General features: G+C 35.2%; 1 protein-coding gene across 1 annotated transcript; it reads left to right on the top strand.

Annotated features, from left to right (window-relative positions):
- Window positions 1-5,389: 5,389 nt before the first annotated feature.
- Window positions 5,390-9,104, top strand: LOC121770211 (protein FAR1-RELATED SEQUENCE 5-like). Its single transcript, XM_042166984.1, has 4 exons — window positions 5,390-5,585; window positions 6,027-6,719; window positions 7,613-8,016; window positions 8,106-9,104. Exons 1-4 carry the CDS (start codon window positions 5,390-5,392, stop codon window positions 9,102-9,104), a joined length of 2,292 nt encoding a protein of 763 aa, XP_042022918.1.
- Window positions 9,105-26,729: the final 17,625 nt, after the last annotated feature.

Here is a 26,729-nt window from a genome sequence, read left to right as displayed (position 1 = left end):
TGATGTCATATGTAACTCTAAATCTACACTAAAAAAACTATTGAATCTAAAAAAAAGGAGAATCGCAGGAAAAATGATAAAATCGAGCAAAAACAAAAGTAAAATAAACAAAAAACTTCATCCAACCTTTCTTCGTTGATGCTTGAGCGTTTTCCGGCGTCATATTACAGAATTTGGATGGATTTACCTTCGAAACTGAAGAAACTACGGTTTGAATGCGATCGGAGAGTTTGGAAGCGATTCGGAGGGTTTGGAAACGATTCGGAGGGTTTGAGTGTCAGAGAAATCAAATTTAGCGTCTAGTTCACGTTTTCTATCAACGCGCCAATTTGAAAACGAAATGACAATTTTGCCCTCATATATTTCTATCGGCTGCAAGTATCATTTTATCATTTTATAGGTTAGAAATATGATTTTATCTTCTACAAGTAACATTTATCATTTTATAAACTCAGAGTATCATTCTATCCGTCAAAACTATCATTTTATACAGTAAACCTAAAATACCATTTCTTCAGGTTATATATCATTTTATAAGGTTGTTGTCATTTTATCCGCTTATATTATCATTTTATCAGGTTAAAGTATCATTTTATCGGTTGTAAGTATCATTTTGTCATTTTATAGGATAGAAATATCATTTTAACTGCTGCGAGTAACATTTATCATTTTATAAACTCAGAGTATCATTCTATCCGGCAAAACTATCATTTTGTCAACTCAGAGTATCATTATATCGGCAAAAGTATCATTTTATCAACTCAGAGTATCATTCTATCAAGCAAAACTATCATTTTATCTATCATTTTATTGGCTGAAAGTATCAGTTTATCGGCTGAAAGTATCATTTTATATCAAATGACTTCAATCTGTCTTCTCATTGACTCTACCACAATTTCTTGAATCATGACGACCCATCTCATGACATTTACCACACTGTCGTAGAGGCTTATTTGCTTTCCTTATTGCACTCTCCCTCTTTGATACTTTGTCACTAGCTGATCCTTTGGTTCTAACAACGTCTGGAGGATGTACATCAATTACATCAGGTACTGCCATTCCATAAAATTCCTCAACCATCTTTTTCTTTTCAATGACTGAAGTTATTGCACAATTTCCAAATATATGCTCTTCCAAATCATCAAGACCAGCACATAACAAAGACAGATGATCCATACTTCCCTCAGACTTTTGGACTAATCGATAAAAGTTGGAGAACAACTTTTTCTTAACTTCCTGCTTTTCATCCAAATCTGCAAGGTAAAAGATAACATTATTACAATAAATACTATCATTTCTCTGACTGAAAAATAGAGTTTTTACAAATAAGGTTAAAAATGGAGCACACGTTCAAATGGTTGTATCTCCTCAGATGGTAGACCATGTGCTGCCATTAGTAAAGAGCTCTTCAACCACCTTCGACCAAAATATTTCTCAGGAATGAGATTAGCAGACTTATTCTTCAACAAACAAAATATATGAAAGCATAACAAACCAATTCTGAAAAACTTCTTACAACTACAGTCGAATGTGTCTTGCTTACAATCATACTTAACATCCCATGTTCTACCATATTGGTCCTTGACCTTATGCATCTTGATGTTATCCTCAACAGTTATCAAAACAATCTCACATACCATACTTATTTCCTGTTGTACATGTTTGAAAATATTATCAGTGTAGATTGTAGATGCATGCTTCTCAATAGGCAATTGGGTTGACAAATCAGGAATAGTTGAGTAATCCAAGTAGTTCAATCGTGAATTGGCATTCCTTTGATATCCAACAGCACAGTTAAAGAAATTCATGAACTGTACAAGATTTGCACGAGGCTTTGTGTAGTTTTTAAAAAAACTATTCCCTGATTCAGACATCGATGTAGTCCTAAGAAGCGACCCCATGGGAAAATCTCAAAAATAAGCAGGAACCCAGAATTCTCTATCTTCAAACATCGATCCAAACCAGTGGACGTCTTCTAATCCATACCGTTCCATAATATCATTCCATATTATATCAAACTCATCAGGCTCTAACAAATCAGACCAAACACATGCATTAAACTCTTTTTTGAAATCTTCACTACCAAGCAGGGATTTGGGCAACTTATCTGACACCTTAACCATAATATGCCACATGCACCATCGGTGCCATATTTGTAAAAGTACTTGTTGAACAGCAAGTTTCATCCCCCAATCTTGATCAGTGATAATCATTTTGGGTGCAACCCCCATACATGGAACAAAACAGCCAAACAACCAAGAATATAAGTCTCTGCCTTCACTTGATAACAATCCAGCTCCAAATGTAACTGCTCTGGAATGGTTATCTTTTCCAGTGAATGGAGCAAAAATCATGCAATACCTTCAAAAAATAACATAAAACTGAGTTATATTTTCATGCATACAGAAAAGTATTAGTTTATCAGCTATGACTATCATTTTATCAGCAAAAAGTATCATTGTATCCACTGAAATATAATTGTATCAGAAAAAAGTATCATTGTATCAGCAAGAAGTATCATTGTATCAGCAAAAAGTATCATTTTAGGTCTTTTAGCAACAAATACCTGTTAGTGTTGTATGTTGAATCAAATGAAATTACATCTCCAAACATTTGATAATTTCGTCTTGAAATAGCATCAGCCCAGAAGAGTTTAGTTAACTTTCCATGAGATCCTACCTCAATTTCATAATAGAAGGCATCAGATAATTCCTTTTGAGAACGCATATAATCAAAAATCATTTAAGCATCTGAACCATCAATATTGGACATAATATCACGATAACCATTTCTAATATCAATAATATCACATCCAACATTTTCAGGTCCACCCATTATCTCCTTCAAAAGTTTGAATGTTTGAGTGGGACCAATATTACACCTGCCACAATCCTCCATAAAACTTCGATGGATAGGATCCAGACAGCGATTGGCCGTCATAAAATGCCTATGCTCACCCGCAACCATTAAGTGATTATGATACTCAGCAAACTGATAAACCTCATACCCGCTGCTAATACCATCTGAAAATATCTCAAGTTGAGCTTAGCAAGACATTCACACCTAAACGACCGACACCTACGCCTCTTAACAGACACTTCAGTTGATTTGGATGCATGACCAGGCATAAAACTCTTAGAGCCTTGTCTGCTGCAAGCCAAATACTGCCACTTAATAATACCATGAACTGATTTGTTGCCCAGTTTACGAATGCCAAAACCAACTGAACGGGCATAGTGTTCATAGAAACCAGATGCTTCTACTAATGTATTGAATTTCATACCAATCATTGGCTTCAAAGCATCATCACAAACAGGAATGTACAAACCTACAAATCAGTAAAAGTATCATTTTATCAACTCAGAGTATTATTTTATCAGGAAAATCTATCATCAGACACTATCATTTTATCAGTTTTATGTCATTTTGTCAGTTTTATGTCATTTTGTCACGTTAAAGTATCATTTTATCAGCTTATATGCAATTTCTTCAGCTAAACTATCATTTTTATAAGCTTAATGTCATTTTATCCGCTTAGATTATCATTTTATCAGGTAAAAATATCATTTTATTAAACAAAAATGTCATTTTATACACCAAAAATACCTATCATTCTATCGGCTGAAAGTATCATTCTACCCGACAAAACTATCATTCTATCGGCTGAAAGTATCATTCTATCCGGAAAAACTATCATTTTATCAGTTTTATGTCATTTTGTCACGTTAAAGTATCATTTTATCAGCTTATATGCAATTTCTTCAGCTAAACTATCATTTTTATAAGGTTACTGTCATTTTATCCGCTTAGATTATCATTTTATCTGGTAAAAGTATCATTTTATTAAACAAATATGTCATTTTATACACCAAAAATACCTATCATTCTATCGGCTGAAAGTATCATTCTACCCGGCAAAACTATCATTCTATCGGCTGAAAGTATCATTCTATCCGGAAAAACTATCATTTTATCAGTTTTATGTCATTTTGTCACGTTAAAGTATCATTTTTTCAGCTTATATGCAATTTCTTCAGCTAAACTCTCATTTTTATAAGCTTACTGACATTTTATCCGCTTAGATTATCATTTTATTAAAAAAAATGTCATTTTATACACCAAAAACTATCAACTCAGAATATCATTGTATCCGGCAAAACTATCATTTTATGATGCAAACCTACCCAAAACTATCATCTTAACATAAAAACGGCAATACATAATTTAATTAAATAAGATTTTCAGTACATCAGAAACATAAACCAATCGATAGCTAATATTCATCAAAAATCAAATTCAATACATGAATCAAAACTATCAATAAAATAAAATATGAACACAATCAATAAGCTAAATAATAGATAATGATTGTTACCTTCGTTATTTGCTACGTTCTCCATCGAAGCAAATTCTGACAGCTATTGAACAGATAATCAATGAAAATCTGGAGATTATGGAATAATGAACAAAATCAGAAGGAAATCTGGAGTCTATTGAAATAATCGGAAGGAAATCTCTATGGAAATAATCGGAAGGAAATCTGGATATTATGGTTATTTGGAGATTATGGAAATCTGAAACAAAATCGCGGAGAATAGGAAAGAATCGAACTGAGAAAGAGAGAAAGAATGGAGCGAAATTCAGAAATTTAAATGAGCGAAATGACATATTTACCCCCGCGCTTTTTTTATGAGCTAAATCTAAATTTGAATCTCAACCACAAGATTAGAAAATGCGTGGTTCAGATTTGGTTATAGGGTTATTATGATATTTAGGGGTTATCATATGATCACAACTCTATATATATATATATATATATATATATATATATATATAGGGATGTGATCAATGTCGAACCATTCTTAAGGGCCGAACTAGAGACCAAATTAGGGCCCTCCATTTTTTTAATCTTATGGTTAGGATTAATTTACAATTAATTTAATTATTTATTCAATAAAAACATGCTGAGGGGTATTTTTGGAAATCAATTTATTAATCTTCATCAAAAACGTGAATCTCTTTCATTCTCTCAATTCATACAATCTTCACACAATCTTCAAGCAATCTTCATCAATTTTCACGCAATTTTCTTCAATTCAATCTGCCATCCACGATCCGCGTCGATCTTCTTTATTCCACGTTCAATTCACGCTGCATCAGCTGGTGTTTGATTCGTTTCGGGCTCATCAAAAGCTATCAATTCTCTTGCAATTCACAATCTGCTCTGCGTCGATCTTCTTCAATCTGCCATCGACGTTCGCGTGGATCTTCTTCATTCCATGTTCAATTCACGCTGCACCAGCTGGTGTTTCATTCGTTTCGGGCTCATCAAAAGCTGCTGGACCTTAGTTCACTAATTCTGTTTCAATTTCTCAATATTCTGACTCTCATGGAGAATATCGATAGATTGGGATCTACTTCAACAAATTCTGCGGTTGAAGACGGATTAGGATCTACATCAAGAGGATCTACATCGATCAATGATGGATCGATTATGAATGATCTTAGAAATCCAGGAGGCTCTCTTTTTGATACGGATTCAAATTCGGATTCAGAGGCAGAATCAAATAATACCGCAGTTGAAGGTAGATGAATTTTTCTAATTGAGCAATGTGTTATCTTAGATTTTTTTCATGTTTGTAGTGTAAAAAGAATAATAATGAAGTAAATGTCGAAAAAATGAGCTCAAAACTACGTTGGAACGTTGGAAAGTTGATCCATGTGCTTAAAAATAATGAAGTAAAACAGATTTTTTTCATGTTTGTAGTGTATATACGATCTGTACTCATAGTGAACTAAATTTTATTTATACTGAAGTAATAACAAGTTAAAATGAACTTCTGTTCTTGTTGAATATTAAATGCTGATATTATTGTAGTGTATATGCGATATGTACTCATAATGAACTAAATTGTTGTTACCATGAAGTAATAAATAGTAAAACTGAACTTCTGTTCTTGTTTGAATGAATATGTTTTGTTTTGTTTAAATTTTCCACTAACAGTAGTTTGTATGTTTTATAACAGTGTCATACTTACCTGATTGTCCATCCCAGCTGAAGCCTTACATTGGTCAGATTTTTCTTAGACTTGATGATGCTACTGAGTTTTATAATAAGTATGCACGACATGTTGGGTTTGACACTCGTAAACATGGATCTAAAAAGAAGGTGGATCATGTCACATGGTTGTATGTTGTGTGCAGTAGAGAAGGTCAGAGGAAAATGAAAATGCAAGGGCATGAGTCAAAACGTAGACGTTCTTCTAGGAAGTGTTTTTGCAAGGCTAAAATTACTTTTAAGTTTTGTAAAGGAATAGGTTATGTTGTCAATCAATTTTATGAAATACATAATCATGATATGGTGGAGTTACGCCATAAGCGATTCATGAGGCTGAATCGCAACATTGACCTATTGCATCAGAAATTTATACTAGATTGTGCAAGTGCAAACATAGGCCCTACACTGACTTTTAAGTTGCTGAATGAGGTTCTTGGTGGGCTGGATTATGTTGGTTGCACAGTTGTAGAAGTTAGAAACTATAGGCGCGACTTGAGAGCATATACTAGTGGGGCAGATGCACAAATGGTACTTAATGAGATGAGCTGGAAGAAAGAGAATTGTCCAGCATTCACCTATGATTTTGAGGTGAACTCTCAGGATATGCTCACTCGTCTTTTTTGGTGTGACCCCATTGCTAAGAAGAATTTCCATCTCTACGGTGATATAGTATCGTTTGACACAACATATTCAACTAATAGGTACGAACAATATGTTGTTTATAATGATATGATTATTGATGTGATCAACTTGCATATGCATGAAACATTTACTGAATTAATGAAATAACTTAACAGAATGTACTAGTAATAGTCAATAATGAATTAATAGTCCCCTGGAATGATGTGAGTACAGAAGTATTTAGGAGTCTTACTAGGAGAGTAAAACTCTTAGTGTCTGAAGTATTAATATGCAGCATATCATCCACAATTAAAGATAGTTCACTGGAATACTATGTTACTTCATTATTATGTGTTATTAATTCATTTTTAGAGTCTGTTACTTCAGTAAAGATATCATGCAGTACCTGTATTACATCAATTCATTAAAAAGGATGTTATATATAATTATGAAATAGGTAGTTCATAATTAGAGTCTGTTACTTCAATATCATGTTTTATTAATTCATTTTATCAATTTACTACTTCATAGGTTTTCACAGTAGGGCATGAAACTTCATTACTATATATTTACATATTAGTTAAGTTCACATTTTAGCAGTGAGCACAGTTATAGATACTACATTTCAGAACTACTTGCATTCTTCATAATTGGAGAGGAAGTTTTACCTTTACATAACAAACACAGAATTAATATGCAACATATCATCCACAATTATAGATAGTTCACTGGAATACTATGTTACTTCATTAGTAAGTGTTATTAATTCATTTTTAGAGTCTGTTACTTCAGTATAATGTTTTATTACTTCATTTCATTCATAAACCCTACTGTTTAAACATAGCATTTATATTACTTTATCCTTTTTATAACATCCTTTTTTTGATGAATTGATGTAATACGGGTACTGCATGATATTTGCACCGTTCACAGGAAAAGACAACCATGGGAGACCTGTAGCATTTGGTGCAGGCTTATTATCTAAAGAAAATGCTGATTCCTTCGCATGGTTGTTTGAACGTTTTGTCAAATGTATGGGTTCTGCACCAAAATTGATCATTACTGATCAGGATTTGGGAATGAAGGTTGCTGTGGAAAGAGTCCTTGTTGATACAAGACATCGATGGTGCATGTGGCGCATCATGTTTAAGGTTGTGGAAAAGTTACCAAAGAATCTACTTGGCAATGAAGATTTGAAAAAAGAGTTAAACAATTGTGTGTGGTCTGAGCTGATAGAGCCTGAAGAATTTGATGAAGAATGGAATAAAGTAATGGAAAAATATGGGCTTAAGGACAATGAGTGGTTTTCCTCGATGTTTGCCTCTCGAAAATTTTGGGTATGTATCCTCTTTGGAAACATATTTTCTATACGCTGAAGAATTTCTGTCATTATTCTGAAGCATATTTGTTAACTAATGAACTGCAGGTGCCTGCATTCTTTAGGGATTTTCCAATGAGTTCACTAATAAAGACCACATCAATATCTGAATCTCAGAACATATTCTTCAAGAGGTACTCCAAGTCTCGTTCTAATCTTGTTGAATTTCTTATGAATTACAACAATGCATTGGATGGCCAAAGGAGCAACAACAATAGGCTAGAATACTTGGATTTTAATACAATTCCAACTTTGAAAACAAATTCAGCCCTCGAGAAGCATGCTTCAACAATATATAGTGATAGTGGTTTCAAACTAATTCAAAGTGAGATAGAGGAAGCAGTTGACAATGTCACTATGGTGACAGTGTCAAACATTGGTGAGAATGAGATTTATGTAGTCAACGACAAGTTCTCGAAGAACTGGACTGTGTCATACTCCACATCTTTTGATTCATATGCATGTAGTTGTAAGATGTTTGGGAGGATTGGGCTTGTATGCAGTCACATTTTTTGGGTCTTGAGAAACAAAAAAATAAAATTAATCCCTAATGAGTTACATGGAGGACGATGGTTGAAGTCTAAATTTGTCAAGGCTGTTCATTGTGGGTTTGATGATGATATTGAAACATTTATTGTTGCGGATGAGACGAAGCAGGAGTATAGGGATATGCATGGAGATTTTTATGATATTGCACGACTTATTGAAGGAGATAGTGATAAAATTCGAGCATTTAGACAAATTATGGCTGAAGGGAGAAAAGAAGTACTTGGTGAGGGAAATGTGTTGTCAATTAGTGAAAAGAGATTAATGATTGAGAATTTTTATGGATCACATGTCCCTAGTCAAATAGATGTTCATCCGCCAGATGTCGTCAAAACCAAAGGTTGTGGTCGACGTCTTTCTCGGCTTGAGAAGGAAATGAGAGAGATGTCCAAGCCTGGTCGGAAATGTGGAAAATGCGGCGAGGTTGGTCGGCATGATTCAAGAAATTGTGATAAGATACATGAGGAGAATAACAAGAAAAAGAGGAGAAACCAATGTTAAAACTGGTTGTTTTATTACTTCATTCGGATATTTCTGTTCTTCATTGTGTTACTTCTGTACTTCAGTCTTGTAGTTTCTTACTTCATTTACATTTTGAATTTGAATTTGTTAAAACTTTTTGCGAGCTTAAAGAGAATAGACTGAAGTGTTGTTATAATGGCTTATTTTTTCTTTATTATAATGTTTTTCTCAGTCTTTCTTTGATATATTTTCCATTTGTCATTCACTTATCAATAATCAATAGATCTCAAAAATGAACTAAGATCTCTGAAATGAACTAAATATGGTACCCAATGCAACATTACATGCTAATATTGAACAACATATAAAGAGGAAAATACGATGTTGAGGCTAAATATCTGGATTTGGATAATTTACTTCAGTTGGATAATTATGTTCTTCATTCACTTACTTCTGTACTTCAACCATGTTGTTTCTTACTTCATTTACATTTTGAATTTGAATTTGTTTAAACTTTTTACAAGCTTAAAGAGAATAAACAAGATATATTGTAGGAATATATTATTAATCTTACTTTATATGAAATATTTTCCATTTGTCAATAGATTATTGAAATGAACTAAGATTTCTGAAATGAACTAAATCTGTTAACCAATGCAGTAATATAGCCTAATAATGAACAATATTAAAACGCGTGGTACTTTATTCAATGCTCATAACAAATGTATGTCGAATACAAAATTTGATCTGCTAAAATGATCATTTGCTCTTTAAATATGCCGCAATCATTTTCTCAACATCAATTTCAATGTGTTTGCTTTCCTCTTCATAATACGCTGCTGTAACATTTTTGTTGTTGAAGCTTTCATGGCTGTTTTCGGCTAACATCTGCGCCGAACAATATTTAGCCCTCAAGCTCTGAAGGACACCCGAACTTGATTTCTTCAAGCCACAATTCCAGCAACCTTCTCGCTCACCCTTGTACGTTTCCATATGCCGCATTAGAAATACTCCACAATCTTCAACGTTATCAACTGTTCTCCATGGCATTTTCAATCTCTGCATTTTGGAGTTGGACACTATCTTACAATGTGCGTGGAGACCATTCTTGGTGAGGAAGTGACAAAAGTATGATCTCTGCATGTACAAAACAAATACATGTCATTTATAGTTGTGTGCATTCATATGTATGTGTTATAAAATTCAAACATAAGAGAAGAATATGAACCAATGTTTCTGGAATGTGACCATAATTTATTATGAGGTCATTGTCATCCCCGTTTGCAGAATTGTCTATTACAGCAATAGCATTTCTCTTGAAGCAAAAACAAACAGCATAATAATGCTGATTTGCACATATGGGGAACAACACCTATTGAATGAATTAAAAAGCAACATGAAGAAAGTAATAAAGTATACAAATGAAGTAATAAAGTATACAAATGAAGTACTATGAACAATCTGAAAATTGAAGTAACAGGCAACATGATTGAAGTAATATAGTGTACGAATGAAGTAACATGCATTATGAATGAAGTAATAAATTTTACGAATGAAGTAACAGGAAACATGATTGAAGTAATATAGTGTACGAATGAAGTAACATGCATTATGAATGAAGTAATAAATTTTACGAATAAAGTACTATGAACAATCTGAAAAATAAAGTAACAGGAAACATGATGAAGACATAAATCAGACTTGAAGTAATACTAATGATGCTTGTACCATGTTTACATCTTCCCATTTGAAATATGGTATTTCCTTCAACTCTCTGTCCAAGTTGTTACAAAAGTTTGCAATAACTGTGTTGGCATCCATGGATTGAGGCTTTGTCACAATGGTGTACAACTGCATATTAATATTAATGTAGTTAGGATCCTCATAACATACAATCTTATTATATTTCAATAATTTGTACTTACACAAGGGTACGTGGTGAAAAATAGGCGCCTTGCTGAGTACGATGATCGAAATTCCTCCATGTTGTTGAGGTAGGAAGCCCATGCATCTATAACGCCAACCACAATCAATTGCCGAGGTATCAAAGAACACATTTCCATCTTTGTAACTTTTACAACATCGTCGTCATAAACAAGTACTAATCTGCACATTATATCATACATGTTGGTATTTCACATTCTATTATTGGATATGTTAATTGTATGATATAATCCTAGAAAACAAGAGACAATATTAGAAATCATACCCGTCTCTTTCATGTGTTACAAGAATCCAGTAATATGATTCCTTCTCATCTTTACTGAGCTTGTTTGTAATCTTAACCGGTCTGTCAGCGAATGGAGATCGCAATGCATGCGAAACAGTTTTCTCTGTTCTAGTAGTACCTCCATTCGCCCCTTCAAAGTTTTGATCTATTGTTTGCAATAAATAAATCACTTTTATATAACCAACAAGAAGTAGATTACATATTATTATCAGATTCTTAATTTGCACAGGATTACCTTGTTAGCATTGTAAACAATGACCTCAGTCCCTACCGGCTTACACACTGGACCATTATCCATGAAATCATCATCATCCATGTCTATTTCCTTGTAAGCATCAATAACTGACTGTATTTCAGCAACCACATTAGCATTCTGTTCAACAAAATATAGATATAAGTATAATATAATCATATAGTTCATTCGGACAGACGATTACTTCACTACAATTAAATATTAGTTCATCCAGAATGAATAATTATGCATAGCATGCTGGGTTGACACTTGTAAACATGGATTGAAAAAGAAAAGGAATTATGTCACATGGTTGTATGTTGTGTGTTGTTGGAGGATGAAGAATTTTGTTTGTAGAATTTAGATCTAACCTTTACTCCATCATCCTTTGTCCGATTATCTGTATGCCATGTCACATTTGTTCCATGTTGAACTACACACGGCGTATTAAAATCCTGGTAGTGGCAATACATCCATTCAAAAACTGATTCATTTCAAGGAAAATTTACTTCATCATAAAGAATGCAAACTTCTAGCTATTGTTATATTACCTCTGCCACAAAATTAACTTCTAAGTTTCCCCTAAGTACAGCATCAACACTGAAGTTTGATGATTGAGTAACATCTTCCATTGGTATATTATTTTCCTGCCCATAGTATTATATAAACAGATAGTTCATTCAGATAGACGATTACTTCATTATAATTAAATATTACTTCATGATATGGGAGGTATACTTCAAGCTATTGTCATATTACCTCTGCCACTAGATTAACTTCTAAGTTTCCCATAATTCCAGCATCAACATTAATGATTGATGGTGGAATATCCTGTCAGTAATGTTATATAATCATATGGTTCATTCAGTGAGACATTTACTTCATCACAACTATGTATTACATCATCCAAAACAAATTTATACCTTTGCTCCTTCATTGTTTGGCTCATTATCGGTATGCGATCTCATATTTGCTCCATTTTGAAATACACACGATGGATTGAAATCCTGGTAGTGGCAATTCATACATTCAAAAGATGATTCATTTCAAGGACAAATTACTTCATGATATAGGAGGTATACTTCTAGGTATTGTCATATTACCTCTGCCACTAGATTAACTTCTAAGTTTCCCATAAGTCCAGCATTAACATTGGTGATTGATGGTGGAATATCCTGCTAGTAGTGTTATATAATCATATGGTTGATTCAGTGAGACATTTACTACATCACAACTACATATTACTTCATCCAGAATTAATAAGAGGCAAATACAGTTTCTTACCTTGTCCAAATCTTGGACAGGCATGAACTGCACAGCATCAAAGATGTAGTTTCCGGGATCTATATCCCTTGTCGGTGTAGTATCAACCTGTATATAATAAACAACAACACAAACAAAACCCAATGAACAAGTAATCTTCATTTTAAAAACACAAAATGGAGAATGTCAGTTGGTTACAAAAACCATATAATACAACAAAAAAGTTTAGAACATCCCAAATACAACAAAAACAACTAATGTGTTTTATAAATTACAAACCAATAACAAATCACTCCAACCCCAACATCACGATGCAGCCCATCGTCAACTTACGTTTCTTTCATGAAACTCAAATCCAAGATCAAAGGAAGGCCCTTCTGTTTGCCATTTCTTCCTTTGTTCTACTACCCTCATCACCTTTTCTACAGCAGCAATGAACTCTGGATTGTCGAGATCATCTTGTTCCATTGCTTGAGACATTGATTGGACATCATTTGCCTCTTCTTCTGGCTCCATCTCATGTAACCCCATCATCTTCATTGAGCATTTAGCTGCAACTTTAGAGCAGCCATCATTCTTTAGATCCTCTGCCCCATCTTCGAGCTCCTTCATCAGCTCCCCTAGGACATCAGCAGCCTTTCCCATAAGGTTGACAACAGTCCTTCTACGTTGGGCTGTCAGAGAGATATCTTTGGTCTTTGCCCTAGAGGAGGACACAGTATTCTCCTTGGCAGATTCTTTAGACTTGTAGTTTCTTTTAGGATCAAAGATGGGCTCCTCAATGCCTCTTCCAAATGGCCCAGACTCAAGCTCCAATTTCTCACGTTCATGGATTAACGTGCTTGTCCAGCCTTTTATGGTTGGGAATGTTCGGGTAACAGGCCTCGATCGAAGCACAATCCTATCCACATAGCATGGCTACAAAATGAAAGCTAGCATTAGTAAAGTTCATATTTAAAATATATTTATTCAAGGTTAATAAATTACTGAATTTAAAACTTACCACCAGAAATGAAATTGGGCCAGTGAATGGTTTGTCCTTGTTTCGAGCCAAAGTCTTATGGGCATCGAGTAGGCAGTCAATCACATACCCACACCAATTATATTCTCTGACATTATCAATGTCATGGATGACATCTTCTATCTGTGTGTGCAAGTACCCGTCCCCCGAAGGATTGATCAAAATTGTGTCAACCAAGATCAGGAATATCTTCCTGAACTTCTCCCCTCCACAGATATCACTTAACATCATATCTGTAAGGATTTGTGCACCCATGTTAGACCTCTTACGACCAACAGACTCAGCAAGCTCGTTTATGAATTTGTTTTTCCTTTGATGTCCATTATCCTCTAACCTCACACTACCATTTGGCAACCCCAATGTTGCCCGAACATCATCATGCCCAATGTGTAGTATACCACGTTGGTATACTACACCGCATGTATCTTGATCAAAATGATCAAGAATCTCAAATGCGAGCTTCGCTGGGATATAGTTTAACTTGAAATGCAAAAGGCTGCCAAAACCCATATTCTCCACAGCATCTCTCTGATCAACATTAAGCGATTCAATCGCTTCAACAAATTTCCTTGGTCCTCTCTTAAGACAGAGAACTCTCTGGGCAGAAGGTCTACTGGCATCACCTTTAGCATTATTACGAGCAAACTTTTTAGCTTTCCCTTGTTCTTTTCTAGCATCATTCCCTTGTACCCCACTAGGTAAAGAACATTCTGTTTCCCTCATTCTCTTTTTTGCCTGACTTTCATCATTACCCCCAGTTGTTTGATTCAAAGTCATCATTTCTGAAAAAAAAGAGGACTATATTAATCAACGAATGAAATGACAAGTTGTATTAAATCAAACCATAATGACAGTTATAAAATTTAACCTTGCAGCTCATTAATTGAGGTAATGGTTTTTTGCATTGCCTTCAATTTGTTGTTGGCTGCATCATCATCATCATCATCATCAACAACAACAGAAAATACAATTAATACTAGTTAACTACATTCTGTTATCATCATCAATATTTTAGAACACAAAAAAGCTTAGAATTCACGTTTTACCTTCCAGAGCTGCATCCAATATCGATATAGACAAGCCTTTGGCTATATAAAACATACAACACATTACAAATTAGACAACGGGCAAGGTCTAAGCACAGCAACTAGGTTATATGAAAACATGTTATTTCCATTACTTCATCTTATCAATTTAATACTTCATTAAAAAGGATATGTAGTTCATTTGTATGTGCAAACAACACAGCAGTCAAGTTCAATCCTAAAACCCTAAACCCATAAACCACAGTAAATAGGTAGTTCATAATTAGAGTATGTTACTTCATTATTATGTTTTATTACTTCATTTTATCAATTTACCACTTCATAAGTTTATTTAGTTCATCAGTTAACTTATTTAGGTCATTGCAACTAATATTTATTTTAAAACAAACCTTTGTTCGCTGTGTGTTGCTGCTTATCATGCTTATATTTTGTCCTTCTTTCATCATTACCAAAATCACCACTAGATTTTTGCTTTAGATTTATCATTTCTGAAAAAAGGACGACTATTTTAGTCAATGAATGAAATGACATGTTGTATTAAATCAAACAATAATGGCAGTTTTGGAATTTAACCTTGCAGTTCATTAATTGGGGTAATGGTTTTCTTCATAGCCTCCAATTTCTTGTCGGCTGCATCAACATCATCATCATCAACAAAAAATACAATTAATACTAATTGACTACATTCTGTTATCATCATCAATATTTTAGAACAAAAATAACTGAATAATGTTATTACTTCATTTTTAGAGTATGTTACTTCAGTATAATGTTTTATTACTTCATATCAATTCATAAACCCTACTGTTTAAACAGAGCATTTATATTACTTCATGATCATAATTTATTACTTCATCCTATTAATTTACTACTTCATTGAAAAGAATATGTAGTGCAAACAACACAGAAGTCAAGTTCAATCCTAATACCCTAAACCCACACAACATTCATAATTAGAGTCTGTTACTTCGTTATGATGTTTCATTACTGCATTTTACAAATTTATATTACTTCAATATCATAACTTATCACTTCATCTTAACAATTTACTACTTCATGTAATAAAATATGTAGTTCATTTAAATGTGTAAACAGCGCAGCAGTTAAGTTCAATCCAAAAACCCTAAACCCATATAATACAGTAAATAGATAGTTCATATTTAGAGTCTGTTACTTCATTATAACGTTTTATTACTTCATCTTATCAATTTACTACTTCATCAAACATAATATGTAGTTCATTTGAATATGCAAACAACACAACAATAGTATATCACATAATTAAATAGTATATTCAGTTAATATGCAGTTAACTTAATCATATGAATTCAATATTTCATGCATCTATGCTTTAAATTCATTTTTTACCTTATGTGTGAGGGATTTCAGAAGAAATACTTGCATTCTTCTTTTGGGAAGTGTTACCTATTCATAACAAACACAGGATTAATATGCAACATATCATCCACAATTATAGATAGTTCACTTGGAATACTATGTTACTTCATTATTAAGTGTCATTGCTTCATTTTTAGAGTCTGTTACTTCAGTATAATGTTTTATTACTTCATATCAATTCATAAACCCTACTGTTTAAACAGAGCATTTATATTACTTCATGATCATAATTTATTACTTCATCCTATTAATTTACTACTTCATTGAAAAGAATATGTAGTTCTTTTGTATATGCAAACAACACAGAAGTCAAGTTCAATCCTAATACCCTAAATAGGTAGCTCATAATTAGAGTCTGTTACTTCATTATGATGTTTCATTACTTCATTTTACAAATTTATATTACTTAAATATCATAACTTATTACTTTATCTTAACAATTTACTACTTCATGTAATAGAATATGTAGTTCATTTAAATGTGCAAACAGCGCAGCAGTTAAGTTTAATCCTAAAACACTAAACCCATACAACATATTTATAGGTAGTTCATAATTAGAGTGTGTTACTTCATTATAACGTTTTATTACTTCATCTTATCAATTTACTACTTCATCAAACATAATATGTAGTTCATTTGAATATGCAAACAACACAACAATAGTATATCACATAATCAAATAGTATATTCAGTTAATATGCAGTTAACTTAATCATATGAATTCAATATTTGATGCATCTATGCTTTAAATTCATTTTTACCTTCTGTGTGAGTGATTTGAGAAGAAATACTTGCTTTATTCTTTTGGGAAGTTTTACCTATACATAACAAACACGGAATTAATATACAAGCTATCATCCACAATTATAGATAGTTTACTTGGAATACTATGTTACTTCTTTAAATACATGATTAACTTCATTAAATATCAATACTTCAAAACAGATATTAAACCTATACTTCATAAAAATCAATACAGTAACTGCAGTCTTCTTTCGATAATATTTGAGTTTTTATACCAAACAGTTTTTATACCTTCTTCCTCATCAGATTACTACTTCATAACAAATAGTTTTTATCAAATTACTAGTTCATAACAAATAGTTTTTATACCTTCTTCCTCATCAATTTTTCTTCCAATAACTGATGTCTTCTTTCGATAATATTTGAGTGTTGCTTTCACTAAAATCAGAAACAAATTTAAGAATTAGATGTTCTTCAAATAGTTCTGCTTTCACTAAAATCAGAAACAATTATAGATAATTCACTTGGAATACTATGTTACTTCATTATTAAGTGTTATTAATTCATTTTTAGAGTCTGTTACTTCAGTATAATGTTTTATTACTTCATTTCATTCATAAACCCTACTGTTTAAACAGAGCATTTATACCTTCTTCCTCATCAGATTACTACTTCATAACAAATAGTTTTTATCAAATTACTACTTCATAACAAATAGTTTTTATACCTTCTTCCTCATCAATTTTGCTTCCAATAACTGCTGTCTTCTTTCGATAATATTTGAGATCCGCTTTCACTAAAATCAGAAACAAATTTAAGAATTAGATGAAGTAAATTAAGAATAAGAACTCTGGAAATGTTCAAGGTGTATTACCTTCGCCGGATGTTCTGCCAGAAAGTAACCGGCGTCCACTGTTGGTCGACGACTTCCTTGTGTCAACCATTTCGAATGTTTGATTGTTGACTAATCGACGATTAATCGACTTCCTGGAAATGTCGTCGATTTTACTCCTGGTCGACGATTATCTCGTCGATTTGCAGAAGAGAAACTGTGGAATCCGTCAATTTGAAGAAGAAGAAGAAGAAGAAGAAGAAGAAGAAGAAGAAGAAGATAGAGGGAGAAATGACAATGAAGAGAAACCGCGTGAATTGAATGAAGCAAAAGAGCAACGCGGTGAATTGAAGGCGAAAGAGGTGCGAAATTTTGAAGGAGAAAGAGGTGCGCGAAATTTTGAAGACTAAAGTGGTGTGCGAAATTTTTGAAGGCAAAGAGGCGTGCGAAATTTTTACCATAAATGGATTTTTACCCTAAATTGATTTTGACCAAAATACCCCTTGATTGAAGTAAATTATCTACCTAATGAAGGAGTAAAATTAATAAAGCATGATCTAATCTCAGCAATTAAAAATTAGATCTAAGGGCTTAAATTTGGTCTCTAGTTCGGTCTTTAAGAGTGGATTTGTGAATAATGAGACTCTATATATATATATATATATATATATATATATATTCATACACGTTCTCCATCTTTAATTGACCTAATTCTCTTAATTACCGGACAAAGCTAATTAAAATGATTTTTATCGGTATGTGTTGGCCAGCTAGTAAAGTGTTAGATTCAATATTAAAGATCGAATCCAAATAACACAGTATTCAAATATTGTTCATTTATTAATTAAAAAATAATTTTATCCAATTTCTTCGAGAGAAACTGCGCTACTATAATATTTTGAGATACTGTGTATGAATTAATTTTGGAAATATAGTCCACCATTATGATTCTCTTTCATCAGATAATTGTTCTCCATTATTATTTTTAGGTCTCTAATATTGGACATTTGGTTCAATTCGCAGCTGTCAAATTTAGAAAGAGAAGGCAAACACGTTATTAAACTACTGTTTATAAAGTTAAATGAGTCGGCCAAAGAATATACGAGGATCACTGAAGTGCGTGCTCGCTAAGATATGACTCAGGAGCGGAGTGAGCAAGTGTGCACAGAGAAAGTTAATGCAGATGCTCGGTCAAGACACCGCGCTTCTTAAATCCACTGGATCACTAGGTCCAGGAACTCAAGGAACACAGAGTGTTTCTGTCGTTGGACACACTCGACTCCCCTTCAACAATTAAATCCCTCAACCCCAAATACTATGGATTAGTATAGGGAAGCGGGGTCGATCCCACGAAGATGGATTCGTAAAGTAGTGCTTAGAGACTCTGGAAACAAGCGGCTGCTGCCACGCAAAGGGTTGAGAATTTTACCTAACTCTAGTCCTAGGCACGAAATGTAAATGCTAGACCTAGGAAACTGTAAACACACTGACAGCAAACATCGTCATGACCGCGAGGTATTAAAATCACTTCCTAGACCGTGTAAACGATTCACTAATTAAGACTAGACAGAGAGAATAAAAGCAGTGGGGACCATGACTCTAAATATAGCAAGTACGGTAAAAGCTGCAAACAACCAACTCATGCACTGACTAACAACGACATGCATTTTCCTAACCGACTCAAATACGTAAATGGAGAAAAAGAGCACATACCTAGATTCAAACAGAATATAGAAATCAGGAAGCCGGAAACTTGCTACGAATCGAAAATACATCAGATCGACATAAACTAGGCGAAGCGAAATGAAAACACGTAAACTAGGCATGAAATTAAATCAACAGTGCTCAGATTCACGTCGAGTGCTTAATCCACTCCGGATCCAAGCCATCTGAACTCAACAACCATCAAAATCAACTTCATAACTCCGATTCTTACAGATCTGCTCCGATCAACTCCGAATTCCAACAATCACAGACAATCCTACAATATCAACAAGACAAAACCCCGATTCATCCACAAACAAACTCCATTCTCCCAGATCCAACCACGAACCTGCAATAATCCACGAAAACAACCAACTCCAACAATTCCAACTCCAGCATTCAAGTAAACACAATCAACAAACAGAAATCAACACAATCAACATAAGCGAAAACGAAACTTGCATTAAGATAAGAGAAATATTCAGCAAAGAAACAGAGGACCGAGCTTCGAACAGCGGAGCTCGGCGAAATCAGCAAAGTACGAAAACGGAAATTAAATTATTTCTTCGCCCACAGAAAGACGGTGTTACAACCCACAAATACTTCCGAGAAAACTAAACGTGAACCACAGTGCGAACCCGAGATCCTCCGCGAATTAGAACCCAAGTGTGTGAAAAGTGAACTTAAGCTACAGGCTGTTAGCGAGGCCTCCAACCGAGAAAGTCCATCCAGCTTGCATGCTTCTTCCTTTTATAGATGCGGACATAACCTTCTAGAGTCTTCGTAGAAATCCCTATTCTACCCTTCAACTCCGAGGCTTCCTCCGTCAAGCAATTTTCTTCATAATGTCCACTCTTTCGCAAGTTTCCTAGGACCATGCAAGCGTCCTCTTCCTTTCCTGGATCTAGCGAAAACCTTCACACACCTGGCTTTAAACATGCGTTAGACCCAGCGTTTTCACGAAATAAAATCCCTAGACCGATGCATGAAATTAGCCTTATCAATCACGTTTCTCAAAGTCTCAAATCGCTATAGTATTTTTTTTGTTTGGAGTGATGACGTAGCAATAGTTAAAATTTGAAATAGTGAAATGACTTCAAATAGTATATTAAGTAGTTTAGGTATACCATCTATGTGGGAGAAATGTTATGATATGTGGGCATTGAAAGAAACAACACAAAAACATTGTGAAAGCAAACGAACTTGTAGCTGGAAATAGAATGGAGATCAAAATGCTACTGTTTCAGTGATTGCTTTAAGTGTAATACAAGCAGCATTATATACAAGGAAGTGGAACAATCTAGATCCCAATTCAGTTAGGAGTCCTGCACTAAAAAACAACTAAACACAGCTTTAATAAAGCAAAAGCTAACAAACTGTCGTGCACTTCATTCCTTGCATTAACACATCTTTAAACGTACGGAGGTGGCCCTTTGAGCCACGAGCTCCAGCTGGTGGCGGCACTATCCAGTGCTCACATTATGAACTTGGACTCGTGCAATCTTCTTTCCAGCTGTGCATGAACCAATGTCATCATTGCCACGGTCTTCATGCACATCTTCAATCTCTTTTATCTTTTATCTTTTCAATCTTGTTCACATCCGCAACCTCTTTAACTTCTTCAATCTTGACACTTCTAACATCCCCCCTCAACCTGAGTGAGGCTAAAGAAACTATCTCGAGCTTGTTTCTGAGCTTCATGAAAGGTTGCTGACTTAGAGGTTTGGTGAAAATGTCAGCCACTTGCTCATGAGTAGGAACATGCCGGAGGTCAAGATCTTTATTCAAGACTTTGTCTCTAACAAAGTGAATGTCAAGCTTAATGTGCTTAGTTCTAGCATGTAAGACAGGATTAGAAGCAAGAGCTATAGCACTTAAGTTATCAACCCAAACCACATGGGCAGATGGTGTGGAAAACTTCAGTTCATTGAGGGTAGAAGCCAAGCAAGCTCAGCAGCTGCATGAGCCAAGCTTCTGTACTCAGCCTTTGTACTGGAGCGAGCAACTACAGTTTGCTTCTTAACACACCAAGAGATCAGAGTTCTACCAAAATAAGTACAGAATCCAGTGGTTGACCTCATATCATCTATGTCAGATGCCCAATCTGAATCAGAAAATGCAGACAGGATCCCATTTGAAGCATGAATTTGAATTCCATAGTCCAGAGTGCCTGAAAGATACCTCAAAATGCGCTTCACAGCTTTCCAGTGAGGGTTAAGAGGTGAAGCCATGTATTGGCTCACCTTGTTGACAGCATAGTTGATATCGGGTCTTGTAATGGCAGCATATTGAAGAGCTCCTACAATACTTCTGTAAAGTTTAGCATTAAAGACATGGGTACCAACGTTCTTGCTAAGCTCACAACTAGAAACCATGGGTGTAGGACATCCTTTTGCACCAGCCATGTTGGCCTTCTTCAAGAGGTCTTTGATGTAGGATGATTGGCACAGATGAAGGCCAAGCGAAGTTTTGACAATTTCTACTCCCAGAAAGAGACTGACTTCACCAAGATCCTTAAGAGAAAAATGATTGTTCAGTTGATGAATTACTTTCTTAATTGCAGAAGCCCAATTACCAGTGATGAGCATATCATCCACATAGATCAAGATATGTAGATAGTGTCTGTTCTTGTCTTTCTGATGAACATAGAGGCATCTGCTTTAGATTGGAAGAAACCCAGAGCAATAAGAACAGAGTGAATAGTGTAGAACCAAGCTCTTGAAGCTTGTTTAAGCCCATAGATAGCTTTGTTCAGTTTACAGACTAGATGAGGACCATCTTGCTCAAAACCCAGAGGTTGTTTCATGTAAATGTCATCTTTCAACTCACCATTGAGAAAAGCATTGTTTACATCCAAGTGAGTGACATCCCAACCAAAACTCACAACAATGGTGAGTATAAGCCTGATAGTAGCAGGCTTCACCACTGGACTAAAGGTCTCAGTGAAATCAAAACCAGGCTGTTGTGAAAAACCTTGTGCAACAAGCCTAGCTTTGTGCATAGCAATAGCTCTAGAGAGATGCATCTTTAGCATAAAAATCCAAGTGCATCCAACAAGATTTTTACCTGGAGGGAGAGTAGTCAAAATCCAAGTCTTGTTCTTGAGAAGAGCCAAGAATTCTGCCTGCATAGCAGCTTTCCAAGCATGAATGAGAAGGGCTTCAAGTGCAGATTTAGGAGTAATGTGAGGAGAAACAACAACATTGTAGAGCTTAGGTTTGAAAATCCTTGACTTAGATCTTGTAGTCATATGATGTCTGCTGTGAATATCCTCAGCAGCAAGAGGTATAACAGGAAAAGCAGCAGCTGAATGACTACCTCCAGTATACTCGGAGCTGGTGTTGAGATTGTTCAAATCCCCTGAGACATGGTGAGTAGCTCCTGAGTCTGGGTACCAGCTGGTTGATGCATTCGACTCAAAACCAAAATCTGATGCTGCAGCAGAGCTGAATGATGGAGGAGGCCTCGCTGCAGTTGTGTGCACTATATGTGCTGAGGGATTAAAGGATCCTTGATGCTGGTTTGAGGCACTTCCTCTAAACTGAGGCTGGGATTGTGGTGGAGCATAGTTTTGCTCAAATCTGTGCCAGCATTTTGCTGCAGTATGCCCTGGCTTGTCACACAACTGGCACACCACCTTGTTGTTGCCTCTGCCAAAGCCTCTGCCACCTCTTCCTCCTCTTTGATTTCTTGATCCCCCTCTTCCATTTCCTGGATCAAACCTAGAGTTGTAGGGGTTGAAGTCTCTTTTCTGGTTTGATTGCTGTGACTGCTGATCAGGTTTAGAGTAGGCTGTGAGCCTTCTGTGCTGGTAGAGTGAGACTTCATAGCCTTCATTCTTGACTCAAAAGTGAGCAAGAAGGCAGTAGCATCTCCTAGACTCCATGAATCTGATCTTGAGCTTATAGCACAGATCGCAGGGTCATATTCTTGCCCTAATCCTCCAAGAATATGCATCACTTGCTCATCCTCTGAAACTCTACAACCCACTGATCCCAGTAGATCAAAATAGTCCTTCATTCTTCCAACATACTCACTCATAGTGAGTGAGTCCTTCTTTTGATTATGCATCTGTTGCCTATACTGCATTATCTTGACAGTAGATCTGCTGGCAAAGTTGGTTTCAAGGGCAATCCAGATGTCCCTTGCAGATCTCAGCCCTACAACGAGGCCAAGAGCTCCTTCAGAAAGGGAAGAGAGAAGCCAATCAGCCACTCTTCTATCTTAGTCCGCTGATGAAGCGCGGGAAATAGGGCATCGTCCGCTTCATCGTCCGCTCACTGTGGGCGACGCGGACGATGCAACGCGTTTTAGTTTTTTTTTAATTAAAAAATTTTGTTATATATATACCCCAGCTTCACTTTTCATTTGTAACTTTTCGATTAACTTTTAAAATCTCAAATTAAGCTATAAAATGGATTTCGGTGGATACTCAAGTAGTAGTAGCCCGATGTTTGGAGATGGCGCACGGTGGCCGGGTACATAACCTGGCGAATATCGGTCGTTCGACGCCAACACGCAGTACGATCCGGACTTCAGTACGGATTCGTACGGTCTCTCCGACATGGATCCGTCTCCAACTCGCCCTGCCGTCTCCAACTCGTACTGTAGGATAGTCATTTTTTTTATTTCTAACTCGTGTAACTTTTTTTTTTAAAATCAATGAATTTTTTGACATTCTTTTAGTTAATCGTTGTCTTTTTTTAATAAGTTTGCATTTATATATTTGAAAACATTTAAATTAAATAAAAAAATAATAGTAAAATGCTTAGAGCGCCCCACTGCTGGTGGAAGGGCGGGAGGATAAAATGCCGACGTGGCGGTGCATAGGGCAGGCTTTAGGGCTCGTCTTAGGGCGCCCCATTGTGGATGGCCTAAAGAACACCTAATTTGATTCAGAAAATATTAGTAATTGTTTTGCACTCCATTTAATTTTGGCATAGTTCATGAATCCATGATGGATTGGGACTCCCTTGATTCCAAAACATGCTGGAATTTCGAAAATGGTCCAATTTTGTTTGAAATTAAAAAGGGTAGCTTGACCTTGACTCAATACCTTGATGAAGAAATACTGCGTTGGGTGAAAATCGAGTATATAAAGACCTTGGAAGTTGGATCCCTTTAATGAAATCAAAATACTTTATCTTCGCAATGACTAAAAGAATGAGCTCAAAGTTAATCCACATATACCATTCTCAACTAAAAGATACTGATATTACTAAAAATAAAACAAGGTAAGGTATCAGTATGTATTTTGAAGGGGGAGGTATTATATATAGTATCATAACGAGTGGCTGGAAAATATCTTTTTACGAAGAAAATGATAGAAACATGTGATCACGTGTTATTAATGGACAAAATTCATTATCCTATTCTAACTGTAATTTCCGTAAATTGTGTTTATAATTTATGCTTTTAACTAGTATACATTCATAATTAGATTTAGCTAGGTTAAACCCATATTACATTTCCTGGAGATAACAAAAGAAAAAGGAAAATTAATGAAGAAACATATATTCCGAATTTTTCTCATTATTGTTGGAGAAGTTTCTACCATGGACCATTAATTCAAATTTCAAGACGAGAAGAATTATAAGATTCAGTCTCACGATCATATAGTTATAGTAATTGTATTCCTCTAAGCCAAACCGTTACAAGTGTCAGTGAAAATATAACAATCTCTCAACCAAAAATAGTCCCATTCAGTCATAGTAGGATGTTCATGAAAAATAAGTCTCATTTCAAAAATGAAATTTTTCTTTCCTACTTCATCAATTTTTTCACATTAGCTTTTTCTCCTTTCTCTCTTATTTTATCTATTATTTATCCATCTATCTTATTTTACCCATTTCTTATTAAAATCCGCTTCGTTCATAATGAGACTATTCTTATTAGCTTATGGTTTTAGTTAGGGGGTGAAAATACCCCATTTTGTTGAAGTGAAAAATGGATAATTATGCGTGGAAGAGCTCCGAACACATAACACAATTGTTTTGAAAGTGATAATTCCGAAGACTATATCGAACTAAATTCATAGCTCCTGGAATCAATGATAAGGCCTATTTCATGCATCGGTTTAAGGGTAAAATGTATGCTATTTGATCAGTTTATCGCGCAAAGCAAGTGTTAATTGTGCAGGAATGCCGCTTGACCAAAGGCAACAAGGCCAAGCTGATCAAGCTGGCGCAGAAGGCGAAAAGGGTCAAAAATCGCGAGGGGTGATCAAGTAGTTAGACGGGGGACCACTGCATTCTAGAAGGGGGCAAGTGTTGATGCGTAAGACGCAAGGACAAAGTCGAATCCCCATTCCGTTATTAAAGAACCGCTGCATTCTAGAAGAGCACGTATCAATCGATGAGGAGCTCAATCCCAGCAAGGACGAATATTCGCTGCCAAAGTTGTTATCCTAGCTGGAGATTGCTACGAGGAGCTTATAAATAGAGGATGCAGCGCCATTAAAAAGATCTTCCTTCCGCTTCTAGTTTAGCTTTTCTTCTTAGTTTAGTTTCCAGTTCCAAGTTTTCCTCAGTTCCAAAGATAGCTTAGTTAGATAATAGCAATGGTTAGTTAGAAGAGAGCGACCGAAGGGAGCGCGACAGAGAAATCAATATATGTTCGGCGTTGTCTCGAGTTCCGACCTAGAGCTTCTCGGCTTTATTCGCTTTCCTACTTTCCAGTTTTGGTTGTTTAAGTTTAATTCAGTGTTGTTCCGTAGTTAAAGTATCGATCTTTTTTGTATTCCGCATGTTCACAGTATTGTTCTGAGTTTTGAGTATAAAAACTGTAGTTATTTTGTTTTCGGCATCTTGTCTACTGTTCCAGTTTAGCTTCAACTTTAAAATTTTCGATCCTGTGTTTAACTATGTTGAATGACAAAGTGATTTGTAGTTCTGAAGCATGTTTAGGTAGTTAGGTCTTTATTTGAGATTATCGCTTACTTGATCCGTCAGTTGTTTTCCAGCATGATGAGTTACGTGATCCAGTTAGTTTACATTCCGCCTAGCTTAATCCAATAGTTAAAACTCTCAATTTAAAGCGTGGCAGCAGCCGCCCCTTATTCACTATTCACACACTCAACGCGCCGGCTTCTCTGTGGGATCGACCTCGTACTTGCCGCTTTATTGTTAAAGTAGTGCACGTCTGGGAGTTATAAATATATTTCGGTGAAGTGAGAGAGAACGCCTTGATCAAGTG

Source organism: Salvia splendens, chromosome 16, assembly GCF_004379255.2.
Source record: "Salvia splendens isolate huo1 chromosome 16, SspV2, whole genome shotgun sequence".
NCBI classification, from domain to species: Eukaryota; Viridiplantae; Streptophyta; class Magnoliopsida; order Lamiales; family Lamiaceae; genus Salvia; species Salvia splendens.
Note: the sequence above shows the minus strand (reverse complement) of the source record. Positions and strands in the feature narration are given on the sequence as shown.

Coding starts and splice junctions, on each gene's coding strand:
- LOC121770211 (XM_042166984.1), top strand. CDS start 5,390: ATGGAGAATATCGATAGATTGGGATCTACTTCAACAAATTCTGCGGTT. Junction 6,720..7,612: donor GAAGAATTTCCATCTCTACG/GTGATATAGTAT, acceptor CACCGTTCACAG/GAAAAGACAACCATGGGAGA. Junction 8,017..8,105: donor TTGCCTCTCGAAAATTTTGG/GTATGTATCCTC, acceptor AATGAACTGCAG/GTGCCTGCATTCTTTAGGGA.